Source organism: Tachypleus tridentatus, chromosome 9, assembly GCF_004210375.1.
Source record: "Tachypleus tridentatus isolate NWPU-2018 chromosome 9, ASM421037v1, whole genome shotgun sequence".
NCBI lineage: Eukaryota > Metazoa > Arthropoda > Merostomata > Xiphosura > Limulidae > Tachypleus > Tachypleus tridentatus.
The window spans coordinates 125,647,584-125,662,426 of NC_134833.1; the positions used below are offsets into that span (position 1 = coordinate 125,647,584).

At 33.5% G+C, this 14,843-nt stretch overlaps 1 protein-coding gene and 1 long non-coding RNA gene across 2 annotated transcripts; both read right to left on the minus strand.

Annotated features, from left to right (window-relative positions):
• Positions 1–2,024: 2,024 nt before the first annotated feature.
• On the minus strand, positions 2,025–6,980 carry LOC143226295 (uncharacterized). The gene is made up of 3 exons (XR_013014541.1): positions 6,822–6,980; positions 5,229–5,347; positions 2,025–4,287 (listed from the first exon to the last, which is right to left on the minus strand). It is a non-coding gene; the product is annotated as an uncharacterized LOC143226295 (long non-coding RNA).
• A 1,639-nt stretch (positions 6,981–8,619) lies between these two features.
• Positions 8,620–11,551, minus strand: LOC143227246 (octopamine receptor beta-2R-like). The gene has a single exon (XM_076458716.1). The coding sequence runs from the start codon at positions 10,825–10,827 to the stop codon at positions 9,670–9,672; it is 1,158 nt and encodes a 385-aa protein (XP_076314831.1). The 5' UTR covers positions 10,828–11,551; the 3' UTR covers positions 8,620–9,669.
• Between the last annotated feature and the right edge of the window lie 3,292 nt (positions 11,552–14,843).

Genomic DNA, 14,843 nt, shown 5'->3' on the forward strand with positions numbered 1-14,843 from the left:
AGGAATCAAATGAATTTTTAATAATTTACAAAAATTCAAATGTATTTTCATGGAACAGTTTCACTGATCTTGTACAGTAACATGAAAATGTTTCAAGAGAACCACGTTAAATTACTTTATTTTATATTACTGAACCATAATGTTCAACATAAATAGGCCAAAAATAAAAAAAATCACCTTCAGTTATTTGTAAACTTTTACTTAAGTATTCAGCCCGGCATAGCCAGGTGGATAAGGCACTCGACTTGTAATCCGAGGGTCATGGGTTTGAATCACCCTCACACCAAATGTGCTCGCCCTTTCAGCCATGGGGACATAATAATGTGACAGTCAATCCCACTATTCGTTGGTAAAAGAGTAGCCTCAGAGTTGGCAGTGGGTGGTGATAACCAGCTGCCTTCCATCTAGTCTTACACTGTTAAATTAGAGACAGCTAGCACAGATAGCCGTGTAGCTTGGAACAAAATTCAAACCAAAACTTAAGTATTTGTATTTTCCAAAACTACTTAAAAGATATGACATTTTCATTCAAGAGGATGAGTTGAAATAAAAGCAGATGTTTGACCCTCCTTGATTATATTGACTGTCATTTTTTATACACACTACTAATAAAGATCAAAATACATGTAACCTTTATTGTTCCATTTTTTCCCATAATTAATCTCTAGTGAAGAAAAATAAGTTAGCAAGCTTCATCTAGTCTCATCTTTTGTTCAGAGTTGCTTACAGTTGGATGCATTAGGTGAGGATACACACACATCAGTCTCACATGAAGAGATTCCAAAAAAAAAATCAAATAAAATTATCACTTCTTGTTAGACAGTTGCGAGAAGGTGACTGCTTTCCAAAGTAAAAATAAGATACTCTCACTTGGGGAAGTAAGATACTTACCTCCTTACTACTATAATGGAGGCTGAAGTGACAATCTCAGGAGGCAAGTTTATCTTACTTACCCACAAGTAGTAGTACCTTATTTCACTTTTCTTTTTTTTCACTGTAAGTGGTCTTAATCTATACAGCATCTTTAATTTTGTTTTTTGTTGGGTCTGTTTTGTTCATTTAACTTGTATATTTTTACATACCTAAGTTTGGCAGGCTTCTTTATATACTTTTGGTTATCAATAAATCTATGAAAGAAATTCAGTGGTTATACTCTTTTCTCACAGCTTATCAAGATGATAATGGAATGTAACCACAAGCCAAACTATGAATACATCATACAAAAAATTAAATCATACTTTATAATTTAATGTTTTTCAAAGAACAACAGGTAAAAGTTCACAACAAAATGCACCAAATTCATCGACATTCATTCAAAGTTCAAATGTAGCTTACGAAATTGACTGAATAATCCTAGGAGCAGGTATATACCTCAGCTGAAAGTGGTTATTATCCAGTATCTCATCATGATGACCCATCTATTTAGATTTAATATCTCTGAAGAGAAAACATTACTGGGAAGAAGTGACCTAGGAAGTGTTCTAATTTGTGCTAGACCATTAATTAGTTGACAGGTAGGTGAGTCAATGAAACATTATTGGACAAATTGGTATTCTACTATGAATTTTGCAGATACGATAAATCCAAGGAACTGAAGTAGTTTAATTTTAAATATTAGAAATCCCTTCATTTAGATTTCCATTTTCATATTAGTTTGAGTACTTACTTGATTTTAATTTTGTCAGCAAGACATGGTGTTAGTTATATTTAGTTTTCACTAACAAAGTGTAATTGTTACATAATTTGTCATGTTCAGAATAACAGTACTCCAGTTACCTTTGTCAAAAGATTTCTGATTTCAATCTTTTCTAGTAATCTAACTTTCTTCATGGCTTCTTAGATGTCTTTAAACATTAAATGTCAAATTTAATACTTTAGTCTGATCAAGTATCTACTGCAATACTTCATGGCATCATCCCTGTATACAACACACTTGCATTCAACTGGACCACACCTCATTTGGTGAGTCAGCAGTCAATGAGTAAACAAGGTCAACAACTCAAAATAAATACATTCAAACAACACTGGGTATGACTTCTTTTTTATTTTATGTTATGTAATATTTTTTTCAAAACTACCTCTTACTCATAAACTGATAAAGTAAAAAGTGATTGAAGAAGTAATCAAAACTATACCATTGTTCATAGGTTATTACTGATTTTGGATATAGCTTTGAAGTAAAACTCCTTCATTAGATCCCTTTTTTTTTTGATAAATGTTTTGAGAGATGGACTGTTTCAATGCTGTTTTAGCAGACACTTAGATTTCAGAAAAACCTGGATATCTGTGGAGTACATATCTATGAGGGTAAAGTGTTAAGTCATCTTGATTCCAACTGTGATTTAAATAACAGTATTTTCACTGTTCATAAGAAAAATTAATTGTTCAACTCCAACTTGATCATGACACAATAAAACGGATATCACCTATAGCTTATCTACAACCAAGGCTGATGCAGGAAAAGGCAATAACTATTTATATAAAGTTTTGCTACTATTATGGAAAGTAAAGAACCCATGGGTATACTATAAGAGATTTTAAAAACTGATCCTTCCAGTGGAAATAACTGGATTGTTTGTTCTTTGAATGTCCAGCAAAACTACTAAAAGGCTATTTGTATTAGCCATCCCAAATTTTGAGATCATACACAACAGGGAAATTAGCTAGTCCATATCACCCTCAATCAACTCTTAGGTTACTATTGTAAGGCAAAATAATGATATTTGCCCATTATTCTCATAACTCACCTATTCCCACAAATCATGGATCTTGTTTTGGTTTGGTTTTTTTTTTGAAAGCAACAGGCATAAGCCAGGGAACCTCAGATCCACAACATGACATGCTGAATGGTGAGTAGCACTTGAAAGAATTAGAACATTAGCAACATTCCAATAAGTGAACTAAATTCTCAACACTGACATTAGTCCTAGCTGAAAAACATTTGTTGTTGATCAGTAGCTTCAAGTATCAAGATTCTACTGAATAATGACACTATAACCATACTGGCTAGAATGTAAATATTCACAACCAGTATTGAGAGAGAAGATTAAATAAATATTTTTAATGTTCTGCTAAGGTTTCAAAATATTAGCTAGAAACTACTAAAATGAACATGGCAGTATATAGCTTATAATATTTTGTTCTCTTAATGAATGTAAAGTAGACGAAAGAGATGAGAAAGAGCTGCATGATGAAGTGATACTTCTCTGCACTAACATCTCCTCGGGATTATTTCCCAAGGTGAATTGTTTACTTTCTCCATAATGCATGTTGTACAATCATTATTTAGTTTAGAGTACACTGGATCTGTTAATAAATTGTTTCATATTATTTTTGCCATTTTTGTATTTAACATAAACATTCCCCCCTGTAAGATAGTACTATTTTTGGCTTTTTTAAGTTTCTAACAGCTAATACTTTTGGCACACCCACTGAAAAAACAACAGGTGGTGCTGTATCTTCACTGGAAAAAAACATCACTGAGCTACAAACAAAATAATTTGAACTTTTGACAGATATCAACTATAACAAGAAAGTAATTTCTCAAGTTTTGTACTGTAAATCTTTTTATCCTTAGAGAAATTAATGTAATTCTAATAATGCTAGAAATGAGAAAAAGCAAAGAAATGAGTTTGTTCATTGTCATACCCAATGAGAGCAAAATTCAATATTCAAGTTGTATCACATTAGAATTCATGGAACCCTCATATTCTAATCCCTCCTTAACTTGTAAGATATTTTGATATGTTGTAAAGTACTACATAAGATATTTCTAAGTTAAAAAATTAGTTCGAACACTCAAAACTGTACATTTGGCATTATGTTAATCCACTCTATATTTCTGTGAATTTGTTTCTGCACAGTCTCCTCCTACAATTATTGAGCTGGCAGGAACAAACTTGTCAGGTGGATTCTTAGAGGTAAAGATAAGGGAATATCTATTACAGCATAGCTCTCTAACCAAAAGAATGGGCTCAAATGTACCCAGAAAGTCACCCATACATGACGGGGTCGAGGAATAGATTTATACAATTGCCAAACCTGAATCTGTTTCCTTCATCTCCCTCAAAAATATTGGGAATTCTATGTTTGAAACTTTCTTCATATCCAGGTTAGAGGAATCAAACTTGATACATGTACTAAGGTAGCAGGAATAGGTATCCTAACATGGCCTTTTCTGGGTATAGACTTTCCTTAGGAAGCTATAGAAGTAACTGAAGATAAGGAAGATCTTGACCCATAAATTCGGACCTCTGCGAATTAAGGGAGGATTTCTGAACTCCACAGCTACAAGAGTACAAGTATTTTATGTTAATGATAGTTAACAATAGGAACATTTCTGCACTTTTTTGGTGTATACATTTTTCTTTTATCAGCAATAGTATCAAGTAAAGAAAATATCCACACAGAATCATGATCTATATGAAATATACAAAATGGCATTTTATAATCATTTTACTTGTGTACATAAAATTATTGTTTGTACCCAATAGCTCTCTCTACAGGACATGTAAATGTCCAACATTTTGTTTAATCCATTGGCCTGAAAATGAAGTTAAAAATTCCCACTGTTTTCTATATTTCAATGAAAATCTAGTTGAATAATACTTTTGGTCACTGACCTCTCTAGCTCCTTCACACATAACAGATCATTAATTTCAATACAGTAATTAAAAACCAACTAAAACATCTCAGTTAATGTCCTTGTGTTGTAAATGTATTTTCATTTCCACCCATACTATTGCATATTGTCAATTGATATATCACTGATAACCATTGTGGCTTACAAAGTATATATATAACAACTTTCTTAAAATAAAGAAGTTTGAAGATAAAAAATTATAATAATATCTAGATGTGTTTTTTTTTTAATAATGGAGAGTTTCTCTTTATACTTTATTTCTTACAAAGAATAAACATTTTTATATAAAAGCCTGGAAAACTGCTATTTACCTCCAAGTCCACAAAGATTTATCATAAACCATAAAATATAAGAAAGCTTAGCAAAGAATTAAAATTGGACTTCAAATATTATCAAGATATTTTTTTTTTATAATTAGAAAACTACCAATGTCATCTCACATTCACAAAATGAAGAGCTTATGGAAAGTTTAATTATTACATCAGTATAATTTCTCCTGTAAGGAAAATGACTAGATCTATTCCTAAAAACAATTTATGAAGGCAATTGAAACACTAGTAGTTGACTATATTCAGCAATGACTTACCATAAGGCTTTATTATCTAACCAAATTTAAGTTTTTTGCTATGACTAGATTTTTCAGAAGATGACATCCCCAGTGAGGTTGGTACCTTGTTTCATCAAGAACTTGTGATCATAAGTAATCTAATTGTAGAAATAAGAACTGAAATAAATTAAAATATGATATGCATTAGCAGATATAACTTACTACAACAAACTTGCTGGAATAACTCAGTTATAAGTTATGGATGCCAAGGAATGTCAATGCATCAAAATGTTTTCTTGAACCTAGCATTTTCTCACAAAATATTAAATTGTTGTTTTATTAAAATAGATATTTGTAACAGGCAAACATAATCAATGACTTGCATTTCATTGTACATAATCACCCAAACAAGACCTATGGGTCAGGAGAAAAAATGTAAAAACTTCCCAAACATTTCTGTTGTAATAAAACATTAATACCACTGACAATAAAAATCATGAAGAAGTGCAACAGTTCAATATTAAAATACATATATTTTACAGGTTTTATTAATGTATCAGTGTAACAAAGCTTGTATACACCCATGCACTTGACAATACTTGGGTTATCTTTCAGTTTGTTTAATTCTTTACTGTAGCACCTTTACAAATTCACCAGTCTTTATCTTTAGACTATGGTGTACAACAAGTCATAATGGTGCCTTTTCAATTCAATTATTTAATGTTTTTCATATATAATACTGATACTAAATTGTGTTCTTTTTTTTCATATACTTCATATTCAATGGTTTCAATATTACATTCAAGATTGCTGTTTCTCAGAATATGCAACTCTTAAAAAATTAAAACTCTTATACATGTTTTAAATTACTGCAAATTTATGAGTAAAGAAATTACTTTCATACTCTTTGTGGCCAATAAAATAACATGGTTTGTTTTTTTACAGTCATAAGCCTAATACACATATGACTAATACTGGCCACACCATGGAATGCAATAACTAAGGAAGTATTTAAACTAATAATCCATTTAACCAATTGATCATAAATATTAAAACAATACGTGTAATACAGTCAGTGATACAATTTTAAAATTCAAGCAAGTTAAAAAATCTGTCCCATTTTGTTTTAAATTAAAAACTATGGACACAGCACCAAAAACTGACTAATAACTCACTGTGATGATGCAACAAGAGTACACTTGCAAATTCTCAATTACTTATTCGTTTTATTTCATTGAATATAATAATTCTGTTCCTGATCAGGGTAAAAAGTAAATAAGACTAACAAGTGTAACTTATTTGTTAACCAGGAGATGACCTAAGAAGTTCGAAACGTTGTTCTATACTATATTTCAATTAAAGTTCTAATACCCATACCAGGCGTCTTGATAATACAAAAACTGGAACTTTATCAGTCTTACTCAGTTAATGGTAAAACCACCTAGTACGTACAATTAGTTATGCTTTATATTACAATACATGTATAAAGTTTGTAGTACTTGTATTAGATAATTAGAGGGAGAGTATCTGCATTCGGCACTCACATGTCGAAGTGCAAGAAATTCCTCTTGCAGTAAAATTTTATGTTTCCAAACAGATTTCTAACAGTTATTTGCTTTTATATATACTTACAAAGTAACTGTAACATGAGACTTCATATGACAATTTCTAACCATTCATAAATCGGTCATTACATTTCACCAGTCCCCGCCATTAATTTGAACGTAGTGTCATCGTGAATGCTAAATTATTCTCGTTAACCAATTTTTGTTTCCTATTACGAGTATGGAAAACAAAGTGAAAAGAAACGTCGAAATATATACGTTCTTCTAATTCTTTAAATAATAACCAAAACACAGAGGTATTATGAGTAGAAAGCCATTTCAACATACATTTGTATGTGTGTGTGCCCAGCTTGAGTTGTTATCATCTTACCCAGAAATCGTTTCAATATAAGAATAATGACACTGTTAGTTATGTTATTGTTATTTTGAATTTGACACATAATGCGTATGAGATGAAACATACTGGTGCAACAGTTTCACAAAATATTGTTGATTTCCAATTAAAATTACAGTTATACCAGCAGCGTAGCTCTGGTTTTCGAAAGAAAAAAACTACACTTTTTTTTCTCCATTCCATACTGGTGCAACAGTTTCACTGCTAGTTTCATCTGCGCTAGCCGTCCCTAATTTAGCAGTGTAAGACTACAGGGAATGCAGTTAGCTATCATCACCCACCGCCAATTCTTGGGCTACTCTTTTACCAAGGAATAGTGGGATTGACCGTAACATTATAACGCTCCCACGGCTGAAAGGGCAAGCATGTTTGGTGCGACCGCGATCCTCCGATTATGAGTCGAACGCCTTAACCTACCTGGCCATATCTGTAGGGAATGTAGGCGGCTCCATTATCTAAATCAGTGTTTCTCCAAATTCAAAAGCGCGGAATGTGTCCGTGATAACTTTCATGAAAATAAAAATCACACCACTGTATACTTACATAGGTGCCTATTTAAAACTGTAAGGCACTAAAATTCTTATATTTATTTACAGTAGCACATGATTTACATATCTGTATAAGAGCGTGTGTGTGAGTGGGAGGTAGTGTGGGAGGGATTGACGTCAAGTACCGCATAGAAGATAAATGGCTGTACTATGTAAAACGTTTGATAACCATTAGTCTAGATTATGGAAAGTGCGAAATATTGTTAACATACGTCTAGCCCAGTCCCAGATACAGCAACATATCAGGAGAACAGGTTCACCCTATCACGTAGCAAGTTTATCACGCTTGTAATCGTGTATTTCAAGATCACATTATACATCTATCTATGATGTTAGAGATTTTTCAAAGTGCTTTGCCGAGCCAGGAATAAATTGCAATATGTCACACCAGTAAACAGTTGTGGAGTTCTCTTGAACTACAATTCTGTATCACTCTCCTGTTCCAGTGTTTGTTTTGTTTTTCGAATTTTGCACAAAGCTACACGACAGCTATGTACGCTAGCCCTCTATAATTTAGCAGTGTAAGACTAGAGGGAAGGAAGCTAGTCATCACCACCCACCGCCAACTCTTGAGCTACTCTTTTACCAACACATAGTGAGATTGACCGTCACTTTATAACGCCTCTACGGCTGAAAGAGCGAGCATGTTTTCACGAATCTCGTCTCTTTTATTTCACGTCTACAAATTATTACACTTATCTTTCCACACACTAGATACACAATCTCTAACTGTTGCAGAGATAATGTAATTCTGCGCCCAATTTATCCTTCGTATTATCACAAAGATTAGTGGATACCTTAATACAGTCTAAGATTTATTAGATGCATTACATTATTTTTGATTATGTATTAATTTATCGAAATTTAAAAATATATTCTTCAGTACATCATGTAATATTAAGACACATCAATGACGTTTAATGCTTTAAAGACGTAAATGAACATCACGAATTTAGGCCTGAGTTTTTCTTCAGTGAACAAGAAAGGTTTCAATGTTGTTTTACTTGTTAATTGGAGTGACTGTAGATTGAAGTAGTTCCTAAAATTGTAGGATTTAACTTTTATTAAAATTATATATATTTTATAATTTTTTAACTTCATAATGTCACGCTCGAACCATGTTTAACAAAAATTGTTGTATAATTACACGAAAAAAATCAGTATTTTTTTCCTAATTGGCCTTAAGAAATTGGCACGTGGTACAACATATTTACATTTATTATGAAAAATAACCAGCCTTTACAAGCAGTAGAACATTTAGTTTAGAACATCATACAGTGATAGCGAAATAAACACTGTTAAGACACACTACCTAAAATGAAAATCTTTTGATCGATTATAAGTTAAAATCTGTGATATTAACTGTAGATCATTTTAACAATGAAAGTATACAAGGGTGAGCACATATAAAAACTATTTTGGAGAGCCTCATTACGTTATTACTGTCTATATCACCATATATAGTCATGCTATATCCAACATTTTTAAATACTGGCAACAGCCCTGCAGCGTAGTTTCCATTGGAAAAGTCTCCATTGTGAGACTGTTATGTCAAAAACACATAAGTTTTTTCTCTATGCTTTCCTGATCTAGTATTCGTGAACAACGGTTTCCAAACCCCCGATTTAATAGTCCAGTTGTACTGAAATCCTAAGGAAATGATCAACATGACTTTTTAAGAAGTATCAATAATATCCGTTTCATTATCTAGTTTCTTGTGGTATGCAATTATTGAAAAGGAAGTATGAGAGAAAGTTTTATCTTGGTAAGCCCACATCCTGCGACCTTGTTTCCAGACGGAGATACTTCCGATTACGTTGCTTTGACGGCTTTTCTACTAACATACTTCTGTGTTCGTAGATTTTTGCCTGTTACAAGACACAGCACTTTGCTTTCTACGGCTTGGGTTTGTTTTATTGTAGGCCTTTTTCTGGGTGGTTCTAGCTTTATACTTGAAAATCTTTTGTGTGAAATCAAAGCGTATCATTAGTTGTTATTCTGAGTGTTCGAGTTGTCGAAAAAGGTTCTGTTGTGCGTTCTAAAAATTCATAAAAATCTTCACGTTCACAACTTAAGTTTTCTTCTCCTTTCTGGTAACACCTTAACTTGTTGTAAACCTCTTTGATAATTATGAGAACTTCTTGTCTGATCGGTCTGTTCAGATATCCGTATAAAAGTGGGTTCATGACAAAACTTATGTAAAATAGAAGCAATGGAACAAGAGTCGGATAATTTACAGCACTTTCGTGGGTTACTAACCATAATTCCACAACAAACTCAGGTGTAAGAAATGTAAAAAACACACTCGCTATAAGTAGTAATGTCTTAATAGCTTTGGAAACTTTGATGTGTTGTAGTTTGTAGCCAATTAGAATCGTGGATAGAGAATGCGTATTTGTCAGTATTCCTACAAATGGAACGACTTTGGTCACATGATTCTCTTTAGTGTTAGCAGATTGTGATATTCCAGAAATTGCTGGTATTGCACTTCTTCTTACAGGAATAGGACATACTCGTGTTTGGATGTTCCGAGCAACTCTGAAAATACCGATATACATGCAGAGTGAGAAAGTTGCCGGAGCCAAGAAGCACAGGAAAAACACTGTAATCACATACGTTTTATGCACAAAAAGAGTTGACGTCGCATAAAAACACTGGAATCTACCTGGCTGGAAGACAAATTCAGACCACCCGACTAACGGAGGAAAGGCTATTACAATGGCTGCTATCCACGATAAGATTAAAACCAAGGTAACTCGGCCCTTTGTAAGATAGGCAGCGTGGAACATCGGGTGTGCAATGGATAAGTAACGTTCACCGCTTATTAAACAAGCAGCGAACATGTTTTGAAATGTGAACAAAGAGTTCAGGAACCCCATGACGTCACACCAGGATTGGGAAAAGATGCTACCGTTAACAACAAGGTTTCCCACGGTTGTTGGGATCACAGTGAACGAAATCATTAATCCAATAGAAAATAAATTCACAAGAAAAATATTGGTTAACGAATATCGTAGATTTAAGTTACGAAGTATCGCGTAAATACAAAAGATATTGGTTAGGAAAGTTATGAGCGCAAGAGCCACCAGAAACGTTGCGCCACTAATCCTGAGTGAGACAGGAACCTCCATGTACTCCAACCAATTTAACTATCAAACTTACAATTTGTAACGTATGCTGTGTCAGTAAGACGTTTTCGAAAGCTATGTTGTAATCAATTGAATAAACGAGTTAGCAGGTTGTTAGTTTTTCGGTACTTGAATTTCGGTGCTATTGTTAAATACGCTTCATTTATAATCCTGGGTAACATTCAAGGCCGTATGAAATCATTCTTCAAACTTTTGTGTCGCTGATGTACAAATAATTATCCACTGGAATATTTTTTCTCCCTCTCTCAGATAAAACACAAGCCTAGAAAAGTTTGCTTTGAAAGTCCGTCTGACTTTAACCTTAAAAGCTCTCAAAGAATCATTCGATAAAGATGTGGTTTTTAATCACTGTAATGAACGCTTGACCAAATTCAGGTAATTTTCTTGGTACTAAACGTCAATAAATAACTAATCTAAAATAAGCACGCTCGCAAAGACTCACATTACTGAGATTTAGAGAAACACAGTGATTTCGCTTCACGTATTCCTAACACAGCCTCCAACAAATCACTTAACCGACTGCACGTCTTTGAAGACTACTAAACCACAGGTTCCAACAAAAGCAGTTTTTACAGATTAGCTGGCTGAGAGGTACTCTACCACATGTCTAATGATAGCAGATGATGAAATAAGATTGTGTGTCTGAAATCACGTGATATAATTCAAATGGGATGGAAAGTGTTTTGATAAAAGATGTAACAACGTCCTATCTAAAGTGTTTCTAATGTGGTGATATTTACACGTGCATTGCACATGTACATAAATACCCAGGAAAGCTCTCATGGTACTTGGAGTAGCATTTTTATTCTAGTTAAAAAGTAGATAAAGGCATAACTAATGCTGATATTTGAAATACGAAATTTTTAATTATCAACACAGCATTAGCAGTATTATTCAGTTCTGAATTTATTTTTAAAAATGCATGTTGCTGACAAAAGGTTCTCGATATATACAAAAAATCTTAATTGCTTATTTTTTTCAGAAATTATTCTTGATTAAAATCAGTCACAGAAAAAAATAAACTGAACCGCTCATAATATATATATATATATATATACACTCCCTTTAGTTGGTTAAAGCGCTCGACTTGTAATCTGAGGGTCCCGGGTTCGAATCTCCCTCATACTAAACAAGCTTTTCCAAGAGTAGCCCAAACATTGGTGGTAGTTGGTGATACCTAGCTGCCTTTTCTCTAGTCTTACACTGCTAAATTATAGACGTCTAGTGCAAATAGCCCTCGTTTAACTTTGCGCGAAATTGAAAAACTAAAACTAAATCAACACCAGATGAACGATCGTAATTGAGCACAATAAGAGTACAAGTACGAATTAACCACTAAAGGATTTTAATCGAACAAAAGAAACTCCAATGACTAACAGTGGAGTTGAATAAACATTTGTGCAAAAATAGTGACTAATATAAGATGTCGCTTACTGAATGTCATAATTCTCAATATAGTAGCCACTGACTAATATTTTTTATTTACTAATTAATTTATTAATTACTTCTCAAAGAACTATTGCATAAATGTTGTATGTTTATCAACAAATCCGATAATACATTTCAGTACTAGATCATATCTTGATAGATCAAACCATTTAGTTTAGAATATTTTATTACAGAAAGCAGTACAACAGAATGGGCGGAGAAATTATATCCGTTTGAGAAAACGTGACGTCATATAATGAAATCAGCATAAAAGTAAAATTGCCTATTACCATTCAGTCATCTGCATCGCGCTTCTTAATAAAATCCCAAAATTCTATTCAAACACACCAAGTATCTGTTGTGTTAACAGGAGAAGAAATGTATGATTGTGACTTTGAAATCGAGGCTCAATGAACCTAGAACACGTGTATTTGATTTCTGCGAGAAACACCAGAACTTAGTTTGGTTTGAATTTTGCGGAAAGCTATATGAGGGCTATCTGCGCTAGCCGTCCCTAATTTAACAGTGTAAGACTAGAGGGAAGGAAGGTAGTCATCACCACCCACAACCAACTCTTTTACCAACGAATAGTGGGATCGACCATATTTTATTATAACGCCCCCACGGCTGAATGGACGAGCATGTTTAGTGTTATGGGGACTCAAATCCGCGACTCTCAGATTACCAGTTGAGTGCTTTAACCACCTGGCCATGCCGAGCCACCACAAAGAAAGTAACGTAGAATAAAGTTCTGTTTCGTGAAGTAGGATTTATGACCAGAATTACAAACAAATTACCTTCGTTTGGAAGAGTTTGTTACTAATACTTCACCTCCAAGATGGCTTTATAAATTGTATGCCAGTTTACAAAGTATATTCTTTTGTTGTTCTCGTTGTTGTCCCTAACCATTAACTTTGTAAATTATTATAAATAGTACACGTTCTAACATTTTATCGAATAAATAAATAGTTTCACTTGATATTTGAAAAATATTGTTTTATTTCTCTCTCTGATTGTATGTTGTGTATTGAGTGAACAGGAAGAAAATCAGGGAATTTCACGTAAGTGTGAATATGACTTTAAGACCAAACAACTTAAACTAACAAACACTCGGCTTGGTATTTTGGTCACAATTAATTGTTAATATATTTTATTCATGTTAGTACTTTTGTTTGTTTGTTTGTTTGGAATTTCGCACAAAGCTACTCGAGGGCTATCTGTGCTAGCCGTCCCTAATTTATCAGTGTAAGACTAGAGGGAAGGCAGCTAGTCATCACCACCCACCGCCAACTCTTTGAGCTACTCTTTTACCAAAGAATAGTGGGATTGACCGTCACATTATAACGCCCCCATGGCTGGGAGGGCGAGCATGTTTGGCGCGACGCGGATGCGACCCTCAGATTACGAGTCGCACGTCTTAACGCGCTCGGCCATGCCGGGCCTTTGTTAGTACTTAAAGCAATAAAATTACACGCATTTTAGTGGACGTAAACGAATAAAATAATTTTGTTTTCATTTTCTTAACTATGTGACTCTTGACCTCACTGGTGACACGTGTTTTGTTTTTCTCCATTCAACGTGTGAAAATCTTTTAATGAATTATATACGTATATGTATGTATATAAATATATATATATATATTTCACGTAGTATGTACTTATGTTAGAGTTTTTACTCTGCTTCACATCATCAATTTTAGTAGCTTACGCGACCTTGCTCGAGCTAAATGCCTTATATGATCTAAAATATTATTACACGGTGATTTGTTATTATGTTAAAAATGATAAGAAGTCTCTGACGAATTAGGAAAAACACTTATACATCAAAATTAATATCGTTATATACACATGTATAAAGTTACACGAGGACTATCTGCGCTAGCCGTCCCTAATTTAGCAGTGTAAGACTAGAGGAAAAGAAGCTAGTCATCACTACCCACCGCCAACTCTTGAGTTACTCTTCTACCAATGAGTAGTTGGATTGAGCGTCACATTATAACTACCCCCACGGCTGAAAGGGGAAGCATGTTTGGTGCGATGGGGATTCAAACCCATGACCCTCGGATTACGAGTCAAGTGCCCTAATCACCTGGCCATACCGGGCCACTTTCACTACTAATCAGTTATCATAATTCGCATTGTAGCTTAAAACTTGCTCTTCATCAGGCCTAATCGCCATAAGTTATAAGTAAATGGTGTTTTACAGCCTCATTCCACCTACCATTTCTCAAAAAATGTCACTGCTACGGCTTCTGAGAAACTATTATGTGTGATATCAAACACCATTATGAAGAAAGGCAAGTTAATAGAATTATGAATAATAAAAGACTTAATATTGTTTGTAAGTTTTAAAACGTTTGTATATAGAATAATTATTTGTAATAACCGTTATTATAAATTGTATTATTGTTTGTATATTAAAATATCTTGGTATTTAGAAAGAGAACTGTGTGTATCAAACTTGTTGGCTAATATAAATTTGAAACATATCGACATTTAATTAACCTCTAAATTTAACTTATCATTTAAACAGTTTCAAGCTATTTCAAATAGTTAAAATAGTTTGCATAA